The sequence below is a fragment of the Vipera ursinii genome (genome assembly GCF_947247035.1).
Source record: "Vipera ursinii genome assembly, chromosome: 1".
In the NCBI taxonomy this organism is placed as follows: Eukaryota; Metazoa; Chordata; class Lepidosauria; order Squamata; family Viperidae; genus Vipera; species Vipera ursinii.
In genome coordinates this window covers 84148682-84176680 of record NC_139512.1, presented here as the reverse complement: position 1 = coordinate 84176680, position 27999 = coordinate 84148682, and the positions used below count along the sequence as shown (strand labels likewise).

General features: G+C 38.2%; 2 protein-coding genes across 3 annotated transcripts in view; one reads left to right on the top strand and one right to left on the bottom strand.

Annotated features, from left to right (window-relative positions):
- LOC310639638 (catalase-like) lies at positions 1 to 27966 on the top strand. 2 transcript variants are annotated; one of them, XM_083361434.1, is made up of 13 exons: positions 1 to 101; positions 12940 to 13111; positions 14201 to 14311; positions 15136 to 15266; positions 16998 to 17102; positions 17889 to 18014; positions 18772 to 18963; positions 19082 to 19234; positions 19898 to 20036; positions 22510 to 22640; positions 24180 to 24287; positions 26153 to 26239; positions 26813 to 27966. In XM_083361434.1, the coding sequence occupies exons 1-13, from the start codon at positions 36 to 38 to the stop codon at positions 26816 to 26818; spliced, it is 1527 nt and encodes a 508-aa protein (XP_083217560.1). In that variant the 5' UTR covers positions 1 to 35; the 3' UTR covers positions 26819 to 27966. The 2 variants fall into 2 exon arrangements, with proteins under 2 accessions (XP_083217560.1, XP_083217559.1); XM_083361433.1 differs by lacking the exon at positions 26813 to 27966 and having other exon boundaries at positions 26153 to 26365.
- ELF5 (E74 like ETS transcription factor 5) overlaps positions 3908 to 27999 on the bottom strand; it is a 52009-nt gene continuing 27917 nt past the window's right edge. The window contains exon 7 of the mRNA XM_083361456.1: positions 3908 to 4128. Within this exon, the coding sequence (XP_083217582.1) occupies positions 4110 to 4128 (19 nt within the window). The 3' untranslated portion in view covers positions 3908 to 4109. The remainder of the gene's footprint in view (positions 4129 to 27999) is intronic.

Below are 27999 nucleotides of genomic sequence, written 5' to 3'. Positions count from 1 at the left end.
TCTCTCTTAGGGTCGGGGTCTCCCAGTCTCCCAAAATGGCCGGCAATCGAGACTACGCTAAGGAGCAGCTGAAGCGCTGGCAAGAGCAGCGGGGCTCCCAGGTACCGACGCGCCCCCCCCCCCAGTCCCGGCAGAGTCTGTGCTTCTGGAGCGTCCCCAGGAAAGTCTGTCGGGCAGCGCATCCAGGAAGGGGTCCGGGGTGGGCAGAGGACATGAACCTGGAATAGCGTGATGTAGTATAGCAGGGGTCTTCAAACTTGGCCCTTTTATGACTTGTGGACTTCAACTCCCAGAATTCCTCAGCCAGCTTTGCTGGCTGAGGAATTCTGGGAGTTGAAGTCCACAAGTCATAAAAGGGCCAAGTTTGAAGACCCCTGTAGTATAGTATACTGCTACCGGATCAGAGAAGCGTGTTTTGTGTGTTTTGATGGGAGAACAGATAGCAGAAAAAACGGAGTGGAGTTGTGGGGTTAATAACTGGGAACAGGGAATTGCAATAGGTTCAGTCTCGGGGAAGAGAGACTGGCTAAGGAATAGTTTCAGAAATAATTTATCCTAGGGGTAATGCGGGGTCTGTTCAAGATTTGATCTGGTTTGGATATTCATGTTTCCTTTTTTTTTTGGCAATAGTTAAGCAATGTGTGTTTCTTACTTGTATAACTAAAGATATCAATTAGTTAAAGGCTGACTAAAGAGTAATTTCTTTCCCCCCCCCTTATTTTAATCCTACCTTGGTTTTATAAATAATTCAAGGGGACAAGCATACAACCTGGCTCTGCCAAGTGGCCTGAGGACCAAATGGGATATTCCAAAGGTGCTTTTTCACGAGGCAACTGGACTTTCTTGTTTTTCTTTGAAGATGTTTCACTTCTCATCCAAGAAGCTTCTTGGATGAGAAGCGAAACGTCTTCAAAGAAAAACAAACTATGACCTGTAGGACTGGGAATCTCCATAGACCAAATGGGAGAATTACACTGTGAAGGTGGCTGCTGGATTCATGACAGTCTCCACTCCCCCTCTCCTTGCACTCTGCATCCCACCTGTTTAGCTTTTTGGCTATCATATTAATGTATTCTCCTTAGTGTGTTTTTAATTGTGTTTTTAATTGTTCTATTTTTCTTCTTTTTGGAAACCTTTCATTTTCTTTCTTTTTATTATTGTAAGCTTCCTAGAGTAGCCCCACAGTGAGATAGGTGGCAAATTTAAATTATTATTAGTAATAATCCCCCAGTGAGGCACTATCTTGTGGTTCTTGTGTACTCTGAGGAAGATGAGAGCTATGCCAGAGGTTCAACCATAGTGGACAGGTCTCATCAGAGGAATCAGACAATGTCTCTCCCATAAAAAATATGGTGAGACATAAATGTCAGAAAGCCATACCAGCTCGGATGTTGCCTGGGTTAACAAGGTCTGTAGATGTTGGAGTTCCTGAATATCTGGTGAAAAATGGGCTACAGGACTCAGGACTGTTGGGTGAGCAACCAGGGCCAGCAGCTGCAGAACATCTGGAAGAAAAGGTGTTTACCAGTCGCAAATACACAGTGATTGAAAACAAAGAAATAATGATCTGTTATTACAGATCAAATCCAACAAGAAGAGGATATTTGAAATGAATGCACCAGTCCTGGAAAGAACAACATCCATAAATAACAGAAGAGAGGCTAGCAGATCAACGTCGATTTTTAATATGAAATGTTCACAAAAGCAGAATTGGAAGAACTGCAAAGGTTCACCCAGGGCAAAGAAATCAAAGACTTGCCAGAAGTAACTCAGAATGTAGAGGCAAACCAGGGGGAGTTAGTAGTAGAGGAATCCAGCAGAGATACACAACTGTTTTCATTTGGAAACCAGGCCCCCCTCTCCTCTGCCTCAGGAAGAACAAAGTCCTCTAACTAAATAAAAGAATTGTAACAAAGAATAACTGAACATCTAGAATAGCACAAAAACATCAGAATAAGGTTGCCTGCACTGAAGCTTGTTCCAAAGAAACAGCTAGCATAAGCGTTTAAAGATGCAAATACTACAATATCAAGTATAAGCACCAACTCACTGCAAGAAACAAACCAACCAATGTACAGCACAGCTGCAGTTATAGCTGAATACCTGAGATGCAAAATCAACAAAGAAGAAAAAAAGCCAGTCACCATAAAAATGGAATATTAGACCGGAAAATAAGATCAAGTTGAGATCAGATGCAAACAAGCTAGAATACAAAGAAATACAACAAGGACGTGACAGTGCCTGGAGACAGCAGAATAGAAGAGAAATAACTGGAGAAGATAACAAAATACAAAGACCTACAAATGGAAATAGAACGACTGTGGAAAAGGCAAGCAAGGGTAGTACCAATAGTAATAGGTGCCTTGGGTGCGATCCCAAAACAACTGGAGCATCACTTGAACACCATCGGTATTGACAAATTTGCCATCAGTCAATTGCAAGAGGTGGCCTTACTGGAAATAGCTTCCATCCTACAATAACTGTAACATCAAACATCCACATTTGCCTATCCCAGGTCCTTGGTAAGGACTCAATAGGTAGACAAAAATGCCAAACCCAGTCCAAACATCTGGCTGTAATAATAATAATACTCCTTCCTTCTCCTATTTTCCCCACAACAACCCTGTGAGGTGAGATGGATTTAGAGAGTGTGACTGACCAAAAGTCGTTTGGCTGGTCTTTCATGCTTAAGAAGAGACAAGAAGTCCTGGTTGGTCTCCTGGTTTCTAGCGTGATGCCTTAGCCACTAGACCAAGGGTCTCCAAACTTGGCAACAACTTTAGGACTTGTTGACTTAACTGGCTGTGGAATTCTGGAAGCTGATGTTCACAAGTCTTAAAGTTGCCAAGCTTGGAGAACCTTGCAATAGAGCAAACTGTTGTGGATTATTGAGGGACCTCTGGAAAAAAAAGTGACACATTTTCCTTTTCTTACAAATTAATCTAGTTTACTATATTTTGGGACAAACAACACTTACCTGCAACTACACTTTTTCTAGTAACTTTATCAGGAAGGAAAATACTTTCTCAACTTCTGCCATATTCTGTCAAATACAGCATGTGATATTTACGGTACCGTATTACAAGCAAAAGATGCAGATCCTGGTACAATCCATCCGTACCAAGAGCAATAAGATTTCTTTCAATCTAACAGGTACTGGTGGTCAAGTATAAATTGAAATTTGCCCAAATCCATATGCTTTATTCTGACCTGAAATATATATTTCAATTTTAGCCATTAGAATAAATGAAGAAGCTGAGATAGAAGTAAGCAGCCTCAGTCCACTTATGGTGCTTTTCATCATGCTTTTAAGAATCAAACTAAGATGAAGCAAGTAGTCTGTTTTCTGTTTCTGCGTTGCTGGTAATTATTTTAATACAACGTGATAAACTGCAAGAAAGCCAGTTTGGTGTAGTGGTTAAGGGAGAACATGTAGAAATGGGAGAACTTGAATTCTAGTCTTGCCTTGGGCACAGAGCCCACTGGGTGACCTTGGGCTAATTGCGCTCTCTGAGTCCTAGGAAGCAGGCAAATGGCAAACTACTTCTGAAAAATCATTGCCAAGAAAACTAATCTGACATGATTGAATGGAAGAACTCTGCAAGCATAAATACATCTAAGGAAAAGTCAACATGACAATAGTAATTTTGTTCTTTTTTTCTTTCTTTCTTTTATTAACCAGGAAGCTCAGTTATTAAATAATGGGTTCATTAATTATTTTAAGCTATTTTGATTGAAGATTCTGAAATAGAATACAAAGCATTACAGTTGATTTCTCTTTTTATCAGTTGAATGCATTTGTTTAAAATGCAGTAAAGTTGACATTTATATTCCCTTCAGCTTCTTTTAAAGCAACGTTTAAGATTTTGATATATAATTTAACAGACCTAACCAGTATACAAGCAGGTGATTCTTCAGCTTAAACATTTGTAGTGTTTTTATAATTGTAGCTAAATTGTACAAAATATGTCTGTGTATAGTAAGTTGTACATGATTGATCTTCAATTTGTATCAGTTTCCTTGGCTGTTTTCTCCTTTGCTCCCATCCTAGCCTGTCATCTGCAGAGCAAATCTGGAGTAGGCGTAACAGTGGAGGTTGGGAAGATAGTTCAGTCCGCCAAAGTTATCCTTTTAAATCAGATGAAAATAATTAGATAACGCCTAGAAAGTCATATAGTATTATTAAAGGTTTGAATTCAATTAAGTTTCAAATTTATTTCAAGTGTTGCTTTCATCTAGTAAAAGCACAGTAATTGCTTCAGCACATAGAACTTACTAAGTATGAGTTCATTATGAAGATTATACATTGTGCTGAAATGCACTAATATGATTAACACTCATGACCTGCTTGCTTGCACTTATCTGTATATATATTCTGTGATAAATGGTGGAAAAGGTGGATAGACAACTTCAAGGGATTAATTCCATCTCTCATCTCTTATCAGAAAATCTGTCTCAGAGACTTTTGAAATTCCAGGGAAAATGGTCACAGTAGTTAGAGTAGGAGGGTGCTGTTGCAATTGAAAATTTATTGTCCCAAATTCATACTTGGAAGTTGCCTGAATCAGGCAATCAGTTCCTAGTTAACAACCACTCATTGAGCAACCATTCAAAGATATGATGGCACTGAACAAGTGGTACTTATGACATGTTCTCAAAGTTCCAGCCAGCATGCACATATACATCATCTGGGGCTGTGGCAACCAGCCTACACTTATGATATTTATAGTGTCCTGCAGTCACGTGGTTGCCATTTCCTGCCAACTTCCCGGAAGCAAACTCAAACTCAGTTGCAGAGAAAGTTGCAAGTTGCTTGTGCACTCTGCAGCAACTGGCCTGGCCATGCTTTTGCAGTTTCATTGTAGCACCTCTCACGCTGTTCTGCAACACCTGGCAGCAGCCACTCCCAGCCTAGCCACACCAGCCACCTACGTACCATCCCACACCCAGCAGCATCCACTCCTAGCCCTGCCATGCTCATGCTGCGTTGGACACATGCACACTCTCCCTCAGCTGGCAGCAAACAACCCTAGCAGCTCCCACTCCATGGCAGCCACTTACCTGTCCATTGGCCTGCTTGCAAGCCACCTGATACTTGCAACTTCCTGCCACCTTCGCCATTGACTTTGCTTGTTGGAGGCCAGTAAGAATTTACGAGGATATCCTTGCTTAACAAGCTGTCTTCCTTGCATAACAACAGCAATGGAAATTGCCAGGATTTCCATCACTAACTTCATATGATTCCATGCTTAATGATTATATTGCTTAGCATCAGAAATTTTGGTCCTAGTTACCATTGTTAAGCAAGGATTACCAATATGGATGTTTTGTTACTGGTTATGCTCACAGTGGCATCCTGATTACTGATTTTTCCAAGTAGCATTAATGTCATGCTTTAATGAAAAATAAGTATAAAGGGCTTTTAGAAATATGAGACATGATTTAATATGAAACTTGAGTTAATCTTAATCAAACATTAAACTTGATTAATAGAATGAATATTACAGAACTGTTTAGTATCTTGGCATGTATATGGAATGAGCAATGAGAGATAAGTTTTGTAATTAATCCCTTTGATTTTATTAGAAAAATTAGAACCCAGAATGTCCACTAAGAGTTTTTGATGGACTTCAAAGTCCTGATATGATTGTTATATTTAGCTTTAAAGCAATATGTTGTTTGTTATTGTAGTTAAAGAATACAATTTTAAATAGAAAAGCCAATTTAAATTGAAAATTGCACTGAATATCTTAATTGCCACTAAAATAACAAAGTGATTGCATGTAAATTAAATCCACTCTCACTGGGCTATTTCTCTGCAGTATAAATACACATTAAGATTTGTAATCCATATTCAACCCCATTTAATTTAATTATGAGATTCCGTTGCATGAGAAAAAGCTTGTAAATTATATAGATAAAAAAATTACAAACAAGGTAAAATAAGAAGTTGATATTCAAGAAGTGACTGGTTGCCTGCAGCATAGACCTTTTAGAAACATTTAAAAAATGCTGGTAACTTAAATGGGTGTGTTAAAAACGTTATCACGTGGGTTGATATAATTAAAAACATCATTAGAGTTTATCTTATACCATCCCAAAGGTAGCTTGCAAGTCATTGAATTAAATATGTTGGCCCTGCTCCCAAATCAAATGTTGGCTTAATAAATTAATATACTGACATCCTTTATCCTTAGGCTCCTCTCTAATTACTTTGTTACAGCTTTATATACCGGTAAGTGAACAAAGCAACTAAGAAACCCAATGTCAAGATTTCAGCACTTCATTAATATAAGAAATAGCCAAGGCAAAGAATAATGTTTACTGCCTTTTTGTTTTTGTTTTTTGGGGGTTACTGATATGATAACAATTGTGTGTTTTCCAGGATGATGATTTCACTGCAGATGCTTGTAGGAGAGACATGACAGTTAAAACATTTATCAAGCACTTTGCAGTGTGGGAATGTTCCTGTTTTGTACAGTTTAGAAGTGAAATTGCTCTGAAACCCAGAATTAGATAAATGTATTAATACAAATTTAGTAAATAGGGTTTGGACAAAACTGATTTGGTTAGATTTCTTGCTTTATTCTAGAAGGGTACTGCCTTTTCTAATAAAGACATAATAAATCAAATCACTCCTTCTACATTAATATTTTTAAACTTCACTAAATTTGAAAGTAGTTAATTTGATTACTTTCTGCTCATTTATATGTTAAATTCCCTAATTTTCATATTTAAAAATTACAATTTCATAATAGGTCTTAAAGATTTTTGATATTGTGTGGGGGCCTGAGGCCACCTTGGAAGCTGATTTAAAGGCCTTCCTATCCATGCAGCACAGCATTAAAAAACCAAAACCAAAATGGATTTATCAAGAGTTTTGGAAGTGTGGGAATATTTTCTGTTTTATGTGGTCTCATGATGAAACTTCTCTGAAGCATGCAACTATGCATTAATACATAGTGACTGACTTAGCCTTCCATCCTTCCGAGGTCAGTAAAACGAGGACCCAGAATGTTGGGGGCAATAGGCTGACTCTGTAAACTACTTAGAAAGGGCTGTGAAGCACTGTGAAACAGTTTACAAGTTTAAGTGCTAGTGCTATTCTTCTGTACATTTGACTCGATACACTTTAATTTCCACACTGCTGCAATATAAGAGAACTGGGATATATCATCCCAGAATCTTGTTGTGCATAGTTATTTTATCTGGTATCTGTCTCTGGCCTCCATTAAAAAGTACTACTTTAGTTTCTTACTTAAAGTTACCCAGACAACTTTATCCATATTGTTTCTGAACTGAATAAATTTCTGAATAACTCCTTGACATGAAAAAGTAGATCCCAGTTTGTTAGTAATTCCTGTAGGATTTCATTGATCCTGTTTCTTATCTTTCCCTTTGAGTGGGATGTATTGCATTATCCTGTTTGACACTTGTTGGATTGAATACCTAGATAAATCACCACTTGCTAAATGCCTCCCTAGTCCACCATGAATAATCAAGGATGTATGAATGATCAAATGTCAACGCTGCTAACATCGAATGTTATTGCTTGACAAGAGATCAAGAAGTAGCCATTTCATATGTTAAACTTGTGTATTGCTTTAAGAGATTTAGTTTAAGGTTGGGAGAGGGGACGAGTAGGATTGCACCTTCAAGGCCATCTCTAACTAAAGAAGATAAGACCTTGGCAGATTTTCTAACAGAAGGGAAATTGATTCTTCAAATTAATTGGAGAATATGATTAATGACAAAATTAGAAAGGTGGAGAAATGTGTTTTAATATATTGTGCAAGGGGCGGAGATTTCAGATTCCAGCTTCCTTGAGCAAGCATTTGCAGGTGTATTAGGCTAATAAAGGACTTTTAAGGTAAACAATGCCTCAGAGTCACTTGAAAAGCCCATACGTCAGAAACTTGACATCAAAGATATGAAACCAAATGCAGAATTCTCATTTGAAATTCCACAATGTCTTTTCTTTAAGGCAAGACTGAAATGCTGGGAAACATATTCAAAAATATAAAATATGAAATTACCTATGAAAATAACTAATGGCTTTTTTACATGTGTAGCAGAGTCATAAGATTTGTCAAGCATTTGGATGTGTGGGAATATTGTTTTTTCTTAATGAGAGCTGGGAATGAAAGAGCCTGAAGTGCACAACTGGATATATAATCCATTCAACCCATAGTGATTCTCTGTGTACATATTGCTTGATATATGGTCCTCAACCTATGACCACAGTGGAGCCCAGCATTTTATTCCTAAGTGAGATAGTTGTTAAGTGAGTTTTGCCCCATTTTATGACTTTTCTTCCCACAGTTGTTAAGTGAACCAATGCAGTTATTAAGTTAACATGGGTGTTAAGTGAATCTGGCTTCTCCATTGATTTTGTTTATCAGAAGGTGGCAAAATGTCTTCTCATGACTCTGTGGCACCACAACAGACATAAATATGAGCCTGTTGCAAGGTGTTTGAATTTTGATTGTGTGACCGTGCAACAGCTGTAAGTATGAAAAATGGTCATAAGTCACTTTTTTCAATGCCATTGTAACTTTGAACAGTTACTAAATGGATGGTTTGAAGTTGCAAACCACCTGTACCTTAATTATGTTGCTGCATATACCTTGTTTTTTTTTTGCTTCCAAAAGTGGCACCAGGTCTTATTTTGGGGGGATGTCTTTTATACTCACCTCCGGCACCGACAGCCCCACCCAGCCTGTCCACTTCTTCTGCAGCCGAAGGAACACCTTCCTTCTGCAAGCTGCATTCTGGCCAGCATTTCGCAGTCAGGCCTTTCTGGAAGGCCTTTGCAGCCGTGTATCAAGCTATTGATTCAATCCATAGCTCAGTTCTCGGCTACAGTGGCCTTCTAGAAAGGCCTGTGACTGAGAAATGCAGGCCTGGCTGCAGAAGACACTGCAAAAGTGGGCTGGTGAGGAGAGGCCTGGCTGCTAGGTAAGTGGGTGCAGGGTGGGTGGGGCAGCTCCACTATCACCACTGCCCTAGCTTGATTTTTAGGTGTGTGCCTCATCCCAAAACTAGGGCTTATTTTGGGGGTAGGGCTTATATTAGACCTACCCTCCAAAACCAAGCTAGGGCTTATTTTCAGGGTAAGCCTTACTTTTGGGGAAACACAGTATGTTAATCCACTTTCTAGGGCACTGGGGAAGTCATTTTGTCCTATAAACAAACTTTCAGTCTTTTGAATGTTTCACAAAACTCTTAAAAATAGGGTTGGCTCACCTGGCTCATGGGAGGCAGGGGGGGAGGGAGGTGATCCAATGCACTGTGTGGCTGCCTGCCCCGGCATGGTCGTGGGCAAGCCGAGAGACAGTGGGATGGAATAGGTGGCGTGTAGGGATTGCCTGCCTCCTCCCCATGCCTCTGCCTCCATTTGCTGGTGGTGCCGTTGCGCAAGCCTCCCACAAACCAGGCAGCTGCACAGCACATCTGGATCACCTGTCTTCCCCCCCACCCTCGGTGTTTAATCTATATGCCTGTTGGTGGCAGATTTATTAGAGTGCCTGGCTTCCAGGAATTCTTTAGGATTTAACAAGCTGTTCTAGTACATCAGGTGTCTCATAAGCTGAAATTGCTGTTGGTCCAAACAATGTTGTTAACAAATGTTGTAACTTTAAATTTTGCCTTTCGGTTACATCTGGTAGATGACAGATATCTCTTAGCACAGAACAGGTTAGAACAGTGGCCTTCAAACTTGGCCCTTTTATGACTTTTCTGGGAGTTGAAGTCCACCAGTCATAAAAGGGCCAAGTTTGAAGACCCCTGGGTTAGAAATTCATCTTCATTTATCAATTGATCTGAAATCAACATCCCACTTCCATCCAATTGTTCCATATCATCCTCTTCCAAATTTTTAAAATTGGGTTTCCATATAAAGTAATTTAGCATGGGAAAAAGGATCAATATTTTTTTTAATTAGATATGACATTTCATAATTTTCTGATGTAATTTTTTTCCAGAGATAGTAGAATTTTAGTATATTCATATCCCAATACTGTTCACCTAGCCAAAGTTGCTACATAAGTACAGTATGTTCCAAAATTGTCCTAAACAAAAAAATTAACACCAGTTGTTGACTTTCATTATTTAATAATTGACATTAGGTAAACATAATGATATAGCTCCAAATTCAGAAAACCAAATCCTTCCTCACTAATTGGTAATTGCATTTTCTGTAAAGATATTCTTGGAATCAAGAATTTTTCGAAACAAGGAATTTATTTTTTGAAAGTATTTCCAGATATATAAACTAGGATTCAGAATATTAATTAATCTGAGAATAATATTCATTTTGAGAACGTTCTATTTTCCTTATATTACATGCTGCTGAGTTTAATCTTTTGTATACATATACCTAGATATTCAATGTATTTGGTACAAATACAGAATTGATATTCCTGAAGTGAATAGGTAACCACATTTTTGTCTATAAGTATCAATTCTGATTTGGACCAATTAATAGAGTATTCTGCAATTTTACCAATGGCTTCTTTCTTTTCCATCAACACTGGGATGGAGGTCTAGAACTAAACAAAAGAATTTTATTCTCAAATAAAACCAATTTGTGTTCAGGTATGTTGTCTAATAGCCAATCCAGAGGGTTTCACACAGATATTTTTTAAAAAAAAGTGAACGTGGACATCTTGCTTAGGTCCTCTAAGTCAGGGCTTTTCAACCTTTTCACAGATTGTACCACTTTTAGGACATGACAATATTTGAGTACCACCAGTGCTTGGCAAGGTGTCAAAAACTTGATGACTAAAAACAAGGGGGGATTTGAGGTTTTACTAATTAGATTCATTTGTTGTTATAGAAATGGCTAGTTTATGATGTTATGGAAAAGTAAAAAGTTGAGGTTCAATGTTAATGCTTCCTTCTACTGCAACAGAGGAAGTCTGTTCTTTTCCCCTGCTCCCCCTCACTTCCCCCCCTTTTTTCCTCCCCACTGTGTCCTACTATTTGCTTTTGTACTTTTGTATTTTATTCTATAATCTAATAAACTATTACAAACTGTAGAAAAAAGTAAAAACAGTACCAGTTTTAATTTCTTTGGTGGCTGTTCCTTTGCTGAATCACTTTCCCTTTGCACTGACAAATGTATGATGAATTTATCCATGTTTATTAATATTGTACCACTACCAGCTAGTTCAAGGGGTCTTCAAACTTGGCACTTTTAAGACTTGTAGACTTCAACTCCCAGAATTCCTCAGCTCTCATGGCTGGTTGAGGAATTCTTGGAGTTGAAGTCCACAGGTCTTAAAGTTTCTAAGTTTATAGACTCCTGAGCTAGCTGGTTGGCCCTTCTGAGCTCTTCCACAGTGTAGTAAGAATGCACACACACCCCAATCCCTTCCCTGTACCCTTAAAGACACAGTAATCAAGTACAAAGCAAGAAAATAAAGAAACACAAACTCCATTTTTTTTCTCTTTAAGCTGCCTCAGGCATGTCACGTGTCACAATGTTGCAATCCAAGACAGAAAGGCTCCGGCAATTGCGAAAAGCTTTAGCTTTAAATTAAGCCAGTTTACCTTCAAAGAAAACTTTCTAAAAACCACAGACAGACTCAATTAAAGGGGGTAAAACTATAATTACATTTGTTTAAAGAGATTAAACCTTTCCTTTTGTCTTTTTCCCCTTCCCCCACCCAAACCACGTTCTTTTATAGCCTCTCCTCTCTTCCCCTACCCTTTTTCTTCAGTTCACCTCCAGCTCCAAGCTGCTTCCGGAAGTGCCAATCAGCTGGAGCCAATTATCTGGAGCCCTGCCGGCTCCTGGGGCTTCTGCCAGCCCATAAAGTCCTGCAGCTACAGCTGCCTTTCCCTCTCCCTCAGGCTTGGCTCACTGAGGTTCATTCCCCTCTCTTGCTACACTTGGCTAGCAGTTGCGTACCACCTGCCATGTGGCAAAGTACCACAAGTGGTACACATACCACCGGTTGAAAAGCCCTGCTTTAAGTAGTGAAAAAGTAGGAGAAAGCATGCCATTAACCTTCACTTTGGATGTAGGGGACATATATAATATCTTAATCTATTTTATAAATTCCAAAGGAAATCCCAATCTCTTTAGTGCAGCAAACTTGTACTGTTTATGTATTTTGTCAAAGACTTTTGCAACATCTAGGTAATGATAACATTACACGTTTATTTTTATTCAAGTCTATTAGATATAACTAGTCTAATATATAGTGCTTGGCTAGTTTTTGTAAATCTTGTTTGTTCATTTTTAATAACAAAACATATCACTTATTTTAATCTATTTATAACACTGCTGTTAAAATTTTGTATTATCATTAATCAGTGAGATGGTGTGATTCATTAGCATGCTGAATATGATCTTTACCAGCTTTTGGTATAACTGTAACATAAGCCTGATTAAATTCAGGTGATAAGATTCCCTTATCAAATATCCTTTTATATACTTGGAAAAGTTTTGGCACCAAAAGTTCTATAAATATACCACTCAATAGGAAACCCATCTACTTGTAGGAGATGACCAGGCTGAACCTCAGGGCGGGGTCAAGCACATCAGTCTAGAGTCTTTATGCCGCTGGAAGAGACCTACGAAGTCTATTGACTCTTATCTGTCGCCAATTTGCTTTGACCATTAGTAGATCAGATTGTTGTATATAGATTGCATGGAATAATCTCTCAGTGCTTTTGAACTATCTCCTGGCTTATGCTTTCTTGCACCAGACACTTCTTCTGTGTTTTACCACTAGCCAACTTTAAATTTTCTTGATATATAGCTAATCTCTTAATTTATATTATGAATTAATGTCTCCAATTTTCCTGAAGCTACAGATGACAGACAGACAGATTTTGTTTGTCAAATTAACCTGGGATTGCTTTCCAGTGACCACAAAAAAGTTGTGGAAGTTTTTATTGTTATAATTGTGATTCTTGTTTTGAACCTAGGAAGCCGATTCCTTAACCACAGGAGCAGGAATCCCAGTGGGAGACAAGCTGAATGTCCTGACTGTTGGTCCACGAGGCCCACTTCTGGTTCAGGATGTGGTTTTCGGTGATGAAATAGCACACTTTGACCAAGAGAGGATTCCCGAGAGAGTTGTCCATGCCAAAGGAGCCGGTTAGTTTTCGAATTTGCATTGTTTCTGTGCCTCTTATGCTCTTAATCAATTTATTCAGGAATCTTTCTGTGATGCTTATACAGTAGTCTGAGAGGCAACCAACGCTAGTCAATGCAATATTTATTTTTGCCACTGCTTTTCTTCATTGGAGTTTGAATTATATATAATCTATCCATTTGTGGCAGTTTAAACTTATGTTTTTCTCTTACTTTTATTTATCTTTGCTGGTCTTATTTTGCTAATTGATACAATTTAATAACATTTAACATTTTTTCTTTAAAAGTTTGAAACATTAAAATTGTGATTAACTAATCTGTTTTATGGATCATAGATTTGTGAACAGAAGTAACCAGGAAATATTAGAATCAGATTGACTTTCTGTAATGTTGGAAAAAGAGATCTTTTTATATTTTTTCCACTTTGTTCTATAATACTGCATTATTTATAAATCATGATTTATTCTACTGAATCCTTGCTTAGTTGTGTCATATGTATTGAGCACCTATTAACCTAGTTTACTTGTCAACTATTGGTTGACTCATAATATTTTCTCAGAATTTTTAAAAGAAAATCCAGAAATATTGTATTGTCCAGAGGAAAAATTATTTGCATTTATTGCTCTGGAAATGTATTTATCATTCAGAGGTTCATATTGATCTAAGCATATTTAATTTAGAATCTTTTTTTTTGCATGTAATACACCCTTTCTACATACAAATCTAATCTAATTAAGAATGATATGCTACAGGTAAAACTATTTAGAAATTACCATTGTTCAGTCTGTAAAAAAACATTTGTGTGCAATGGCTAAGGATCAAGTGTTAGTATGAGAATGGGAAAAGAAGGCAAAATGAGTGAAAGTTGATTTCTTCCTTTTTGATAGCAGCATCCTTTGTTGAATCAGAGATTCTTCATTAAAGGGAGCTGCTATATTTACAGTAACAATAAACATTTCCAAAAAAGCATAAAATGTGTACATGTGAACCCCCGATAATATTTCTTCCACCATAACTAATATTCTTTCCAAATCTACGGACTTTGGAATAATCTTTTTCATTTTAAGAGAGTAACTCCTTTTAATTTTTCAGGAGCATTTGGCTATTTTGAAGTGACTCATGATATCACCACATACTGCAAGGCAAAGATATTTGAGCACATAGGCAAAAGAACGCCAATGGCTATTCGGTTTTCAACTGTTGGTAAGGATCTTGTAGACTTTCAGTGTATGTTATTTATTTACTTCATATATAAAGGAGTTTCACTGAATATGTGTATGTGTGTGTAACACATTTTAATCTATTTCAGTGGATATTTATGTGCTGTTTTTAATTGATACTGGGCAATGTCATTTAATAAATAACACCTTCAATATGAAATGTTGATTCTTTATATTTTTCTAAATTTTTAATAGAATGTTATTAAATAGGCTACTGCAGGAAAGGATCAATGCATGTGTATTTTTGAGCAAGTTTTATGAACACCCCAAATACAAGTATATTCTTTCTCTAAAGGATATTTATGTCTGCGTGTATCTGAAAGAATAATGACATATATTTTATAACATTATTTGACAGTTTGATTGAAATTATTGGTTTTTAATTTGTATTGCCTTGTTTTATTCTATGTTTTTAATTGTTTTAATTTAGTATTATATTTTCTAAGCTGTCCAGAGTCTGCTGAATGGGCATCTCCAATAAATTTAAAGCAATGAAACCAAGATGTAAATTTGACAAGTATTTCATAAGTGCTTTTTCTACATGTAGTCACTGAACACATTAAATTATTTGAATTTAAAAGATAATTTGCAAGTAATTTTTCCATTTATTTAAGCCATCTCTTCCTAGCCTTCCGCCATCCTCTGAACTTTAAATTACTTCTGTCCAATTTTATTTCTGCTCTTTCTCTCTTAAATAACCATATGGATTATAGATGCCACAGTAAGTAAATACATAAAAAAAAGTTGGTCAAGGTATTAGACTGTGTGCATAGAATTTAATCATGGGAATTTTTTATTTTTTTTAAGCTGGAGAATCTGGCTCAGCTGACACAGTGCGTGATCCTCGAGGCTTTGCAATGAAATTCTATACTGAAGATGGAAATTGGGATCTTGTAGGGAACAACACTCCCATCTTCTTCATTAGAGATCCAATGCTGGTAAATTGGAACATAATTAATATTTATGATTTGTGGGAACCGAAAAAGTAAATAAAAAGAAGATTGTGTATATTTAAAACAACATCTTCTGACAAGTGTCTTTTATATTTTATAGGTTCTCAGTTGTTATCTTGATAATAATAATAATAATAATTTTATTTATATACCGCCCTTCTCCCGAAGGACTCAGGGCGGTGAACAGGGCAAGCATAAAAAATACAGAGATACAAAAGTTAAAAAGGATTAAATATATGCCCACTAAAAACAGTAAATACAAATATTAAAATAACAATAAAAAACCCCGCCCATCCCCCATCAGGCCAGGCCGGCTTGTTCAAATAAGAATGTCTTTAGATCGCGACGGAAGGAGCGAAGATCGGGCACCGTCCGGAGCTCAACCGGTCCGGGGCGCCCACAGAGAAGGACCTCCCCCTGGGGGCCACCAGCCGGCATTCCTGGAGCTTACCGTAGCATCCTTCCATACAAAGCATATTTCCTTTCCTCCCTTCTGCTGGGAGGAAAGCAGCAGAAAATGGGGCTGCCATTTCCAGAATGGAGAAGGGAGAGACAGGCCGATGCAGGGCGGCAAGAAAGTGTGGTGGTGATGGAGGGCTGGCAGAGGGATACCAGGGTGGGCGGAAGGAGGCAGCAGGGGAGGCTTGGCCCCCTGGTCATGGAGTTGGAGGAGAAGGAGGCAGCAGGGACCGAAGAAAGCCCCTCCAGCAGCAGATGTGGCTGTTGCGCAGTGGTGGCAGAGCCTTTCACTGTCACTTCCCCCTGGCGGAGGGGGACCAGGTAAGGCTCATCCTCTGTAGCATGGCAGTCCGGCTCAGGAGGGGAGTGAAAGGGAAGAGGCAGGCAGGCAGCTGACGTAATCGAAGGCACCTCATCTCCATTTGGTTTCCGTTGCTCCTCTCTTGGACTTTTGGGGAGGGTTTTTTTTCCCCCACCTGGAAGGAAGTTGAACGAAAACCAGACAAGTTCTGGAAAACACAGATTTATCATAACCAATTTGCCAAACTCAACAAAAAATTAGGTATCGGTTCTGCCAAACTGGCATGAACCGGCTGAATCCCACTACTACATAGCATCATCTCTTCAGTGTGACTTTGGGGTCTCACATCAAACTGTAGATCATATTATGACCGGCTATAAGCTGAGGGCATCTACCAGTCCAGTATCTGTTTTTTAAATATAAATAAACACTGTGCTTCGATGGTTAGGTGGCCTAGACATTGATGTTTGAACATAGATCTTTTTAACATTTATATTTTATTGGGTTCTACTAATCTAGTTGAAATGTTAATATATATTGCTAGTTCATGTATGATATGCCATATGCTAAATAAATAATAGGAATTCCAGTTTGTCCATCTTGAATATCCGAGGTAAAATGGGGAAAATATGCCATTATTGAACCTGCATTCAGATTACTTAGGTTGTTATATGTTATGTGGTAACATTGTCACTTATAATTGTATCCAGAAAAATAATTATTAACTCTTTTTTAATAACCAGAATTTTACAGGAGTTTAAAGCTTCCAGGCAGTTTAAAGTCAGCCAAAATAGAAAATTGTCTATTGTTAAACTACTTTTTGCTAGTTCAGTAATATTTTCAAATTATAGATGTGATTCTTCAAAATGTTTATTGGGGAGGTATGATTCGGTAGTGTCTATCTTGTTAGGGCCAAGGTTCATTTTAATTAATTCTTTGTTTTTGTATTCTGTTAGTTTCCCTCTTTTATCCATACCCAAAAGAGGAATCCACAGACACATCTGAAAGATCCAAACATGGCATGGGACTTCTGGAGTCTTCGACCTGAATCTCTACACCAGGTAAGATTTTACCTCCTTTTAGTCTGTTTCATTTAAGCCCTCTGTTCTTCATCTTTAGCTCATAGAAAATGGCAAAGACCAGGAGATACAAATTAAAGACTGGATTCTTGTTATCTTGCTATATTAAATTACATTTCTCATCATAAAAAAAGTTATCAAGAGAGAAGAGAATTGGGTTTAGTTTCTATGGCATCTTCATTTTTTAGATAAAAGCCAAAAAGCCAATTCTTGTTGTGGTTCTGCTCTTGCAAACGTGAAGGGAAGGATAGGGTAGTGTCTAGAATTTCTTGAAATTCATGTGTTTGTCTTTGCCAGTAGAAATATGAACGTAGAAATATGCATACAGTGTGTATAAATTATGGTGCAGAACACCTGTTTTTATTTATCTGTTGCTACCTTGTATTTGCAAAATCAATAAAAATTTCATAACAGAAAAAAGCAGCTAAAAGTTTTTTTCATAAATAAAGCTAGCCCAGTTTAAGACTTTTTAAAAATTGTTTCTTCCCTTAATGTCTTGCTGATGCAGACACTGTTTTTCCTCTGAATATGCTAAAAGGAAACAAGGCATTCTCTAAAAGGAGCATTAATTATTCTTGTTTCTTGAATGAATGTCATGAAACTGCAAGGTGACATTCTAGATATTGGGCAGGGCTGGATGGGAATATGCATGAAGTATAGAATACAATTGGAATACACAGTTTATGCAGGAAGAGACAGCTGTTCAATGGAATCCGACCTCTGTGTTCTCATTAAAGATGGCTATGTACATTGTTTCGGCTCATTTAGGTATCAATCCTGTTCAGCGATCGTGGCATTCCAGATGGGCATCGCCACATGAATGGCTATGGGTCACATACTTTTAAGCTAGTCAATGCTTATGACAATGCAGTATACTGCAAATTTCATGTAAAGGTAAATATGGCCTACTGTTACTATTTTCTCTTCAATGTTGAGCCATCAAAAGTCTGTCCCTGACTGCTCCATATGATTCCATGTAACTTATTTCTTTCAATTTTTATCAGCCATGCACTTAATTTCTAGGCAAAGCCAATTGCATTAATATCTGTTCTTATTTTTAAATAATAACAATATTATTTTTAGCAAAAATCTTCTATTTTCCTTTATAACATTGGAAAATTTTACCCTTTCCATCCATAATACTGTTTTTCCTACATATAATTTCACAATACATCCTTGGACCTAGATTTATTTCTTGTATAGCAGCTTTATAAACATTCTCTAACAGCACATTTTCATTTTTAAACTGAATTCTGTTTTAACACAGATTGCTGCTACTGGTCGGGATGAATGGATGGAGCTGAGCATTTACTGTCCTTCCTGACTCCTATATGGAGTTGGCAGCAGACATTTTTTCTTTATGCCCTAAAGAGAGAGACATCTGCCATTACCTAGGATTGAACTCTCAACCTTCTGAGTGCTGGGCGAGTGTCTTCATCATTAGGCCACCACACTGCTTGTGATGATGACCTAATCGGTTGAGGCGTGTATAAGAATAAATATTTTTACATTTAGTAATTGTTGTTTACTCCTTCCACGCATAGTACTGCACACATAATTTCACAATGTATCTTTGGACATAGATTTATAATTACATTTAGTAATTTTTGCTAGCAAATTACTAATTAACATTGCACTTCAATATTTTTAGACTGATCAAGGAATTAAAAACCTCCCTGTCAAAGATGCTGAAAGATTGGCTTCCGAAGATCCGGATTATGGCCTGCGTGATCTTTACAATTCAATTGCTAATGGAAATTTCCCCTCTTGGACTTTCTATATTCAAATTATGACATTTGAACAAGCTGAATGGTTTCCATTTAATCCTTTTGATGTAACAAAGGCGAGTATTTTTTGTGACCTTTTCTCCTGTATACAGCACAGAGTAGAAAAAATACATTTCTATATTGTGCAAGTCCAAGCTAGATATAAAAATAAAACATCTTGGTCATATTTTCCAGGTTTGGCCTCACAAAGATTATCCTCTCATTCCTGTGGGAAAAATTGTCTTAAACCAAAATCCCGTCAATTATTTTTCTGAAGTGGAACAACTGGCCTTTGATCCAAGCAACATGCCTCCAGGAATTGAACCTAGCCCTGATAAAATGTTACAGGTAACCAGAATAGATTTTTTTTTCACCTATTCATTTAATTGCGAGACTAGGAACTCAGTTTCTCAATAAGGTTATTTTTACAAAAATGAAAACATGTTAACATCAGTCTGTTTGGTATTAGAAGTTTTGTTCTTTATCCCATGTTTTTATTTTTGTGGTGTGTTGGGATGTTTGTTCCCACCTCTGAATATAAAAGCAATTGGTAAAAAGAACACCATTCATTATTTGCACCTCAGGTATTAGCAGAGCTTGACACAAGGAAGTTGTTTGGTTAGCATAAGATCCCCATTCCAGATATAGTTACTAAGATGAAAGATTGTAGATTTCTTATTTAATTACACCATTAATTAAAGGATTTAGATTATAAAGTAATTAAAGAAAAGAAAGAGTCTGAGGGATACTAAAGAAAGCATCAAAGACTTCCTTCTAATTTTGTTCCCACTTTCTGCTATATTAAATAGATACTCTTGACCTGAATCTACAGGTTTGCTTCTGGGCCATGTTTTTGGGTCCTCTGAAATCAAGATTTTTCCTTCCTGTAGAGTAGGATCAGCAATAGTCTTTCAAAAGCAGTGATGATACAGGCAGTGATGAGAAAAACCGGGGGGGGGGGGGGGAAACTGTCCGCTTCCTCACTTTTACCTCTGTGATATATTTTTCTAGGGTCGTCTTTTGTCATATCGAGATACCCATGGACACCGTCTGGGACCCAACTACCTTCAGATTCCTGTAAATTGTCCATACCGAACTAGGGTGGCCAATTATCAGAGAGATGGACCTATGTGTGTTTCTGACAACCAGGGTAAATCTGAAAATAACATTTGGAAGCTAGGCTATGCCGGTAATTTAGAGTAACATTTGCAGCTGCTTTTTTCTTCATTTACATTGACACCACAGCTTAACTTTGTGTCTAACATACCGCCATGGCCCCATCGGAGCCCAGTTCAAAGAAGGAGGAAGAGTTGGAACTGGGACCATCCGACAGGGATGGCACTTCTAGTTTGGCATGTTTGGAGAGATCAGAGGCTGTCAAAGAAAATGCTGTCCTGGGCCTCTCAGGGGTTGGGGGAGGTGTTCAACCAGACGGACAGTTGCCTGCTTGCACAGACACAGGGGAGGATTGGCTGCTAACCGGTGGTGGTGCTGATAGGCAGCAGTTCTCCTCTGATGAGGAACAGTTGCCTCCTCCACTCAATCCAAGGGCAAGGAGAGTGGAGTGTAGGCAAGCCCAGAGAAGGGCTGCAAGGCAACTCAGGAGGAGATTGCCTCACCACCTCCTCACAAGGAAGACCTGGAGGGGAGTAACTTGAGGAGAAGCCATGGGGGGGGTTAGTTCTTGCCAGGAACAATTGTTTGCTTTGGCTTACACTCTCCTGGCTTCGACTCATACCTGTTGCAGTTTGCCTTGCCTCACTTGGAAGATTGCTCTTTGCCTTTTTGTCTTGGACCTAGCCCTTCTCTTGTGGACTGCTTTGGCCTTTGCTTCATTAGGCTTTGGAACTGCTTCTTGCCTTGGATCTTTTCTTTGCCCTGAGGACTGCCATTGTCTTGTGCCTGGACTCTTCCTTGTGGACTGGACTTTGAACCTTGGACCTTGCCCTGTGAGCGTGCTCCTACTATGTGGGCTTTATTTGTACTATAGGGGCTGTTGTTTGGGGGACTGAGGGTGGCTGCCTCCAGGGTAGCATGGGAGTGGAGCCTTACTGGTTGTTGGAGGGCCCTTTGCTGGAACATTTGTTGAACAAAATAAAGGATTCTCTAGAGGCCTTCCTTGCCTTGACCGTCTGGGTCATAACACATATATTTATTTTATGTAGACACAAATAACAGATAATGGAAAGCTAGTATCTTGCAAAGAAAACATGGTTCTTTTTTCCGGCACTGCTTTACACTTTATATAGGCTTTTAAAACATGTTTTATGATCATACTTAAAGAACCATTTTAACAAATTTCTGTTATGCTTTCAAAAATTCAAATGTATCTATTGTTTCAAGAAGGTTAGAGATTCCTGAAGTATACTAGAATGTAGAAAGTTCGGTTAAGCATATTATATGAACTTCAAAATCTGAGTTTTGCACTCTGCAAAAGTCCTGTCAGCAGGTGGCAGCAGCTTGCAACCTTCCCTACCGGTTTCCCCATTGACCTTCTGGGGAAGCCAACAGGAGAGGTTTACAAATGGTGGTGACATGATTGCAAGGGGCTTAGCAACTGTTAGGGTACACAGGTTGCCAAGCACCCAGATCGAGATAACGGGGGAGGGGGGGAAATGGCACAACATTTTACAGTGGCTGAAAGTCTTTGTAGGCTGCAAAACATCTTTTCCACGGCTGTTGTAACTTCGAATGATTGTTAAACAACCAGTGGTAAGTTGAGGACTGCCTGCTAAAGCGGTAACATTTTAAAAAGAAATTTCTGAGATGTCAGACTTATCCTAGAGTTGAAATACAAGAATGGGATCTCATTCAAGAATTCAAAAATTACATGACAAAAACACTTTTGGTGGGTTAGAGTCCAGCACCATTGATGGATCTGTCTGTCTGTCTGTCTGTCTGTCTGTCTATCTCTCCCTCCCTCATCCAGCCATATGGGCGTGGACCCACACATATACAGTAGACACATGCACATTTTGGGGGAGCAGAGTGGGTGGGTACTGAAGTTTAAAAAGTTTAGGCTTACACTGCAGTTACGTGCTTTTCATCTCAACTGTTATATAACTGAAATAAGGTTATATGTCAAAGGCAGAGAACGTCAGAAGAGGTTTCAGAGCCTCCAGCCTCCCCACCTCCGATTTAGCATTTATCTGAGACATTCATTGATGTTTACCCCACAAGCGATTCTAAAGCGAGCCAAAAGTTAGCATCATAAATGAATTCATTATTTTTATTACTACTGAAGCAAATGAATAGACCCAAAATATTACAATATTTTTAATAGCCATTACAATATGGTTGTGAGTCAATTAATATTACAAATATATGTACAGTAATTTTACCTTCAAGCTTTTTTTTTCTTACATTATCAAGATATTTACAGGAACAGAGAATCAAAGCCCTAAATAGTTTTTTGTTGGTTTGGTTTGGGAATTGGAAGCAGCTAAGAATAGCCTTAGTCTCAAGGAATCCAGTTCTCTGAAAAGGGATTGTAGAAATTCCATTAGCTTGAAAAAACAAAATTTTGGCTGTAAGGCATGGGTGATATGCTTGCAGAGCTAATCCTCCTGCATTATTTGCTGCTTTTGTCCTGCTTCTAATATATTATATTTTTTTTCCCTTAGGTGGTGCTCCAAACTATTACCCAAATAGTTTTACTGGCCCAGAGGAACAGCCTGCTTTCAAGGAGAGCTGTGTATTTATCTCAGGAGATGTACAACGTTTTAATAGTTCAGTTGAGGATAACGTCTCTCAAGTAAATAAACTAGAAATGCCCTGTTACAGGTGGTCTTCAACTTGCAACTGTTCATTTAGTGACCATTCAAAGTTACAATGGCACTGAAAAAAGTGACTTATGACCATTTTCCATATTTACGACCATTGCAGCATACCATAATCATGTACAATCAACATTCGGATGCTTGGCAACTGGTTCATATTTATGACAGCTGCAGTGTCCCCGGGTCATATGATCAACATTTGCAAGCTTCTGACCAGCAAAGTCAATGGGGAAGCTAGATTCACTTAACAACTTTGTTTCTAACTTAACAACTGCAGTGATTCATTTAGCAAATATGGCAAGAAAGGTCCTAAATGGTGGGCAAAACTCACTTAACAACCATCTCACTTACCATGATAAATTTTGAGCTCAATTGTGGTCGTAAATTGAGAACCTCCTATGTTTTATTTTGGAAATGTCTCTAGGCATAGTATTTCTTTTTCTCTCTCTTTGTTAGAAGGTAAATTTATCATCAATATTCTCTTTGTACGTCGTCCAAGCACCCAATTTAAAACAAAAAGTTGAGAGCCCTTGGTTGATATAATTCTATCCTCAAGTAATTAAGTTTTGGTTTCCTGTTTGCTCTCGCCTTTTGTTATTCGATTTTCTTCACAAGTGGATCCATGTATAAAAGTGAGATTATTGGGTCTCTTGGAGTCAGTCCAGTAAGCTATTTTTCCTGGTTTGGCCAAAATTACTATAATGTGCCAGCCCTCTGTACTGCAGATCATTCAAAAATGTCCACCCACTTCCCATTTATAAAACATATTTAGAAGTAATCCTGGGCTCACGAATACAATTGGGACTGGATTTACAGTCGTAAGTCAAGGCACTCTCATGAATGGGCCCCGATTTTACAACATTTTTGTGACAGTTATTAAACAAATCATTGTGGTCATTAAATGAATCCACAGCTATTAAGTGAACCTATTTTTTAAAAAAGAGTGTTTTTTGCCAGTAACCAGCAAACACTATCACAAATCAGAACTGTGAGATGCTGTAACAAGTCATAAAGGCAAGATGGTTGCTAAGAACCTAAAAGGGCAGTTATGTGTCATGGTGGAGATGCGGTATGGCAGTTCCTGATAGCCAAATGTGCTAGACGGGCTCAAAGCACCTGTTCTGCTCCTGATGTAATTTCAAAAGATTGTTATGTGACTGATTGTACATTGATTATTAGACATTTGTAATGTCTTCAAAGCAATATTAGGGAATATTTGAGGATGTAGGAGGTTAAGCTGCTTGATGAAGATGTGGTCCTGAGAGTTGCTTTAGCTAAAGAGGCAGTCAGTTTTCAGTGCATTATTTAGAGCATTTGGGGGTGGTTCAAAGAAGGCAGAACTTTTCACATTCCAAACAGCAGAGAGAATTCCATGATAATGGTAAATAGCCATTACTTTATTCCCGTGTATTTCATAGCTGAGGTTGATATTGTTGATGAAATTGGAATTGTAGAAGATTTCTGTTAGGTGGCAGAAGGTATACGCATAACATTTGCTTTTACTATTTATTGAGGTACGGGACTTCTTTGTCAAAGTACTGAATGAAGAAGAGCGCATGAGACTTTGTGAGAACATTGCCAACCATCTTAAGGATGCTCAGCTTTTCATCCAGAAGAGAGCTGTAAGTAACAGTGTAATACATCACAAGGTGGTACATCAATTCCAATTGAAGAGGCAACATTGGATTTGAGGCATGCAGGGTACACAGATATCATCTGTTGATAACCCCTTAAAGCAGCTATGTCTTTTCTTGATCTTACACATCTGCTGGCATACAATTCTGGATAAAGATGCTTTTGGTAGTCCTCGCTTAATGACCATTCATTTAATTATTGTTTAAAGTTATACAGTGGAGCAAAAAAAATGAGCTATGACCTGTCTTCAGGCTTATGACATCTCAACATCCCTGGAATCCCATGACCATGATCTGGGACCTTGGCAGTCCTGCAGCTACGTGATCACATTTGCAATCTTCTCAGAGGTCTTCTGACAAATGGAATCAGCGGGGAAGCTAGCAGGAGGTCACAAGTCATGGTTGTGTGATGTCTTGCTTTAATGACCATGGATGATTTGCTGAACAACCATGGCAAAATTGGGTGGAATCAGATGATAAGCCAGTTAACATCTACACTGTTGAATGATGAATTTTCTGGTCCCGCAGAGCAGCTACAGAGGCTCCTGGATGAAATGGATTGTCTAGACCAGGCGTCTCCTACCTTTCTGGCTTTGTGGACTAGCGGGGTGGGGGGGTGGGGAGAGAGGATGGTTCCACAGAAACAGTGGGCATGCATGCTTATGTGTGCAGCTCCATTTGAGCAAACGGCAGGTGTGGGTGCCTGTCGCTCATACAGATGGAGCTTCCTGCACAAGCACCTGCTGCTTGCACAAATGGAGCTTCCAGTGTGAGGAGGAGCGCTCGCCACTTGTGCAAGTGGAGCTGTGCATGCTCGTGCACTGCTTGCGCCGCACAGTTCTGAACAGGGATTGGGACTCCTGATCTAGACCCTTCCAAGTCAGGTTCAGGCCTGGATATGGGACGGAAACAGCATTGGTCACTTTTTAATGATCTCCGGTGGGAATGGGATGGGGGTAGTGCATCTGTCTTGCTCTGTTTGACCCCTTGGCAGCCTTCAATACTATCGACCATGATATCTTTCTGGGATAGCTTCAGTAGTAATTGAGTTGGACTGCAGTTCTAAGATTCATCCTTCTAAAGGTGCACTGCGCGCAATTAAGTTTTCTTCTGAATAATCCTTGCAATTCTTCTATTGGAGACTTTTCAACATTTTAATTTGAAAACTGATAAAAATGTAAGTTGTCAGTTTCCAGTCCAGATTAACTTTAGTATTGAATATATTTCACTAGCGGTAGAAAAATAAACCACTTATGATAAATTAGATGTAGATATGTTTACTATTTACAAGTTTATGTATATAATGCATGTAGCATGACTGCAGTATTATTATCCTTATTATCTTCTTTACACCCTCTCTTATTGTATTATTATGATGATTGTTATTATTCTGTTGCTTTGCATGTACACTGAGAACGTCTGCACCAGAGACAAATTCCCTGTGTGCCAAATCACACTGGTCTATTCTATTCTATTCTATTCTATTCTATTCTATTCTATTCTATTCTATTCTATTCTATTCTATTCTATTCTATTCTATTCTATTCTATTCTATTCTATTCTATTCTATTCTATTCTATCCCATCCCATCCCAACCCCTCCCATCCCGTACCCTGTCCCTATGGCTATGCCACTTTGTCAGATATAAATAGAAAGATAAGTAGTATTTTTCTTATAAAAATATTTTTCAGCTTTTCATCTGAAAAATAGTACATTTGCCATATGAGAGTATTTGAAGTAAATACTCCTGGTGTGTTGAAATTTCAGATCTCTGTGCCAATAGCAACTGACTTCTCATCAGTACAGGAATTAGTAAAATAGACAAATAATCTCAACTTCCTTTGCCAATTTAGGTGAAAAACTTTACTGATGTTCATCCCGATTATGGTGCAGGCATTCAAGCCTACCTGGATAGACACAATGCTGAAGGAAAAAGAAAGGTAAGAAAACATCATCAATTCAGATTGCTGTGAAAGTAAGTAAAGAATAAGCAATTGAAAATAGATTAAGGCAGAGATGACACAAATGGCTGTGGACAGACTTAGAGGAGGAATGAGAGGAGCTTGAAATAGTGGTGGGATTCAAATATGTGAACAACCAGTTCTCTGTGTGGATGCTGCTTCTGGAAGTCCATTCTGGGCCTGGACAACAAAAAAATAGCTACTGGTTCTGCCGAACTGGTGCGAACCGGCTGAATCCCACCACTGGCTTGAAAAACTCTATGTTCTTCCATATAACTTACAATATCTGGAATCCAATTTTAACAAGGGATGTTAAAATATTCCATTTCAGTGGAATTAAAATAGTATCTATAATTATTAGTATCACCATGGCTTTTGTCACAATACAGATAGTTAGCAAAAAGTACAAAGGAACAGTAAAGAAAGGAATCTGTTAGTATTTCATATGCATAAATGTATATAAAGAAATGTGTGTGTGTGTGTGTGTAAATTAATAATTTATGTATTTTATATTGAGACAAAGCTAATTCTCCTTTTAATTATGGTTTCTAGGATTAAGTTCATACTTAATACAGTACACAAACTTCATTCACTGGAAAGAAGAAACCTCATCTGTAATTACCAGTCACATTGGAAAAGTTTATCTGAAATCCCTCCATCTGGAAAATGAGCTATGAAAAGCTTTATGTATAATGGAATTGCCTCCTGTGCTATTAACTGCAATACACAACCAAATGTGATTCGGACTTTAAAAACAATCTGAATTCACCATATAGTTAATGCTGAATATATCCTGGCAATATCTTTGAAATACATTAGAATAATAAATGTTTGGTTTATTTTTGTGTATTAACATATTTTATTTTCTATGGAGAGTGTCGGTCATTCAGGTCATAGTTATTTTTCATGAGGCAAATGGACTTTCTTGTTTTTCTTTGAAGACATTTCACTTCACATGCAAGAAGTTTCTTCAGTTCTGACTGGATGGTGGGGAATGGAGGGATTTATACTCCTTGCAGACAGCTGGTCATTTGCATTCTTTTAGAGAGTCGTTGAGGCCACCTGGAGGTTTATCTGTGGCCTCATGGTCACCTGAGTAGTGCAAATGGGAGTGGAGCCTTCTTGGAACTGCTGAAAGGACTGTGTTGTAGAATGAAGATAGATGATGTTGTATCCCTCCCACTCTGTTGAGAGAGAACTGTTCAATTTTGGCCATCTATGTCAACTAAACAGCCCTCTCTCAACAGAGGAGCAGGGATACAACATCATCTAACTCCAGTCTGCAACACAATCCTTTCAGCAGTTCCAAAAAGGCTCCAGTATTTGGGGTTCATAGAAAAGAATCTAGTGTTCATGAATTTGTGAAATCTTGCTATTCTCCACAGTTGGAATTTGGGAGTGATTTGAGCATCTATATACAAAAAATAATAAAAAGAATCTGGAAGAAGGCACAAGTTTCTTTTGTATTCCTCACACGCACACACACACACAAACACATACATATACACACCCTAAACATGGATCATCAGAAGTCAACTTCAGCTTGAAGGACACTCTATTTCATTCTACTGGAAACGCAGCACGAAGCTATTTTTGAGAATCTGAAAACCACCCAGTCTGCTAAGCCAGACCAAGCCAATTTTGAATTGATCAAGGAAGCAGTCATTCATACTGTATTACCGCATGATTTTAGATTTGTGTTATCATCTCTTCAGTTACACTAAAATCTTATCTCTGAT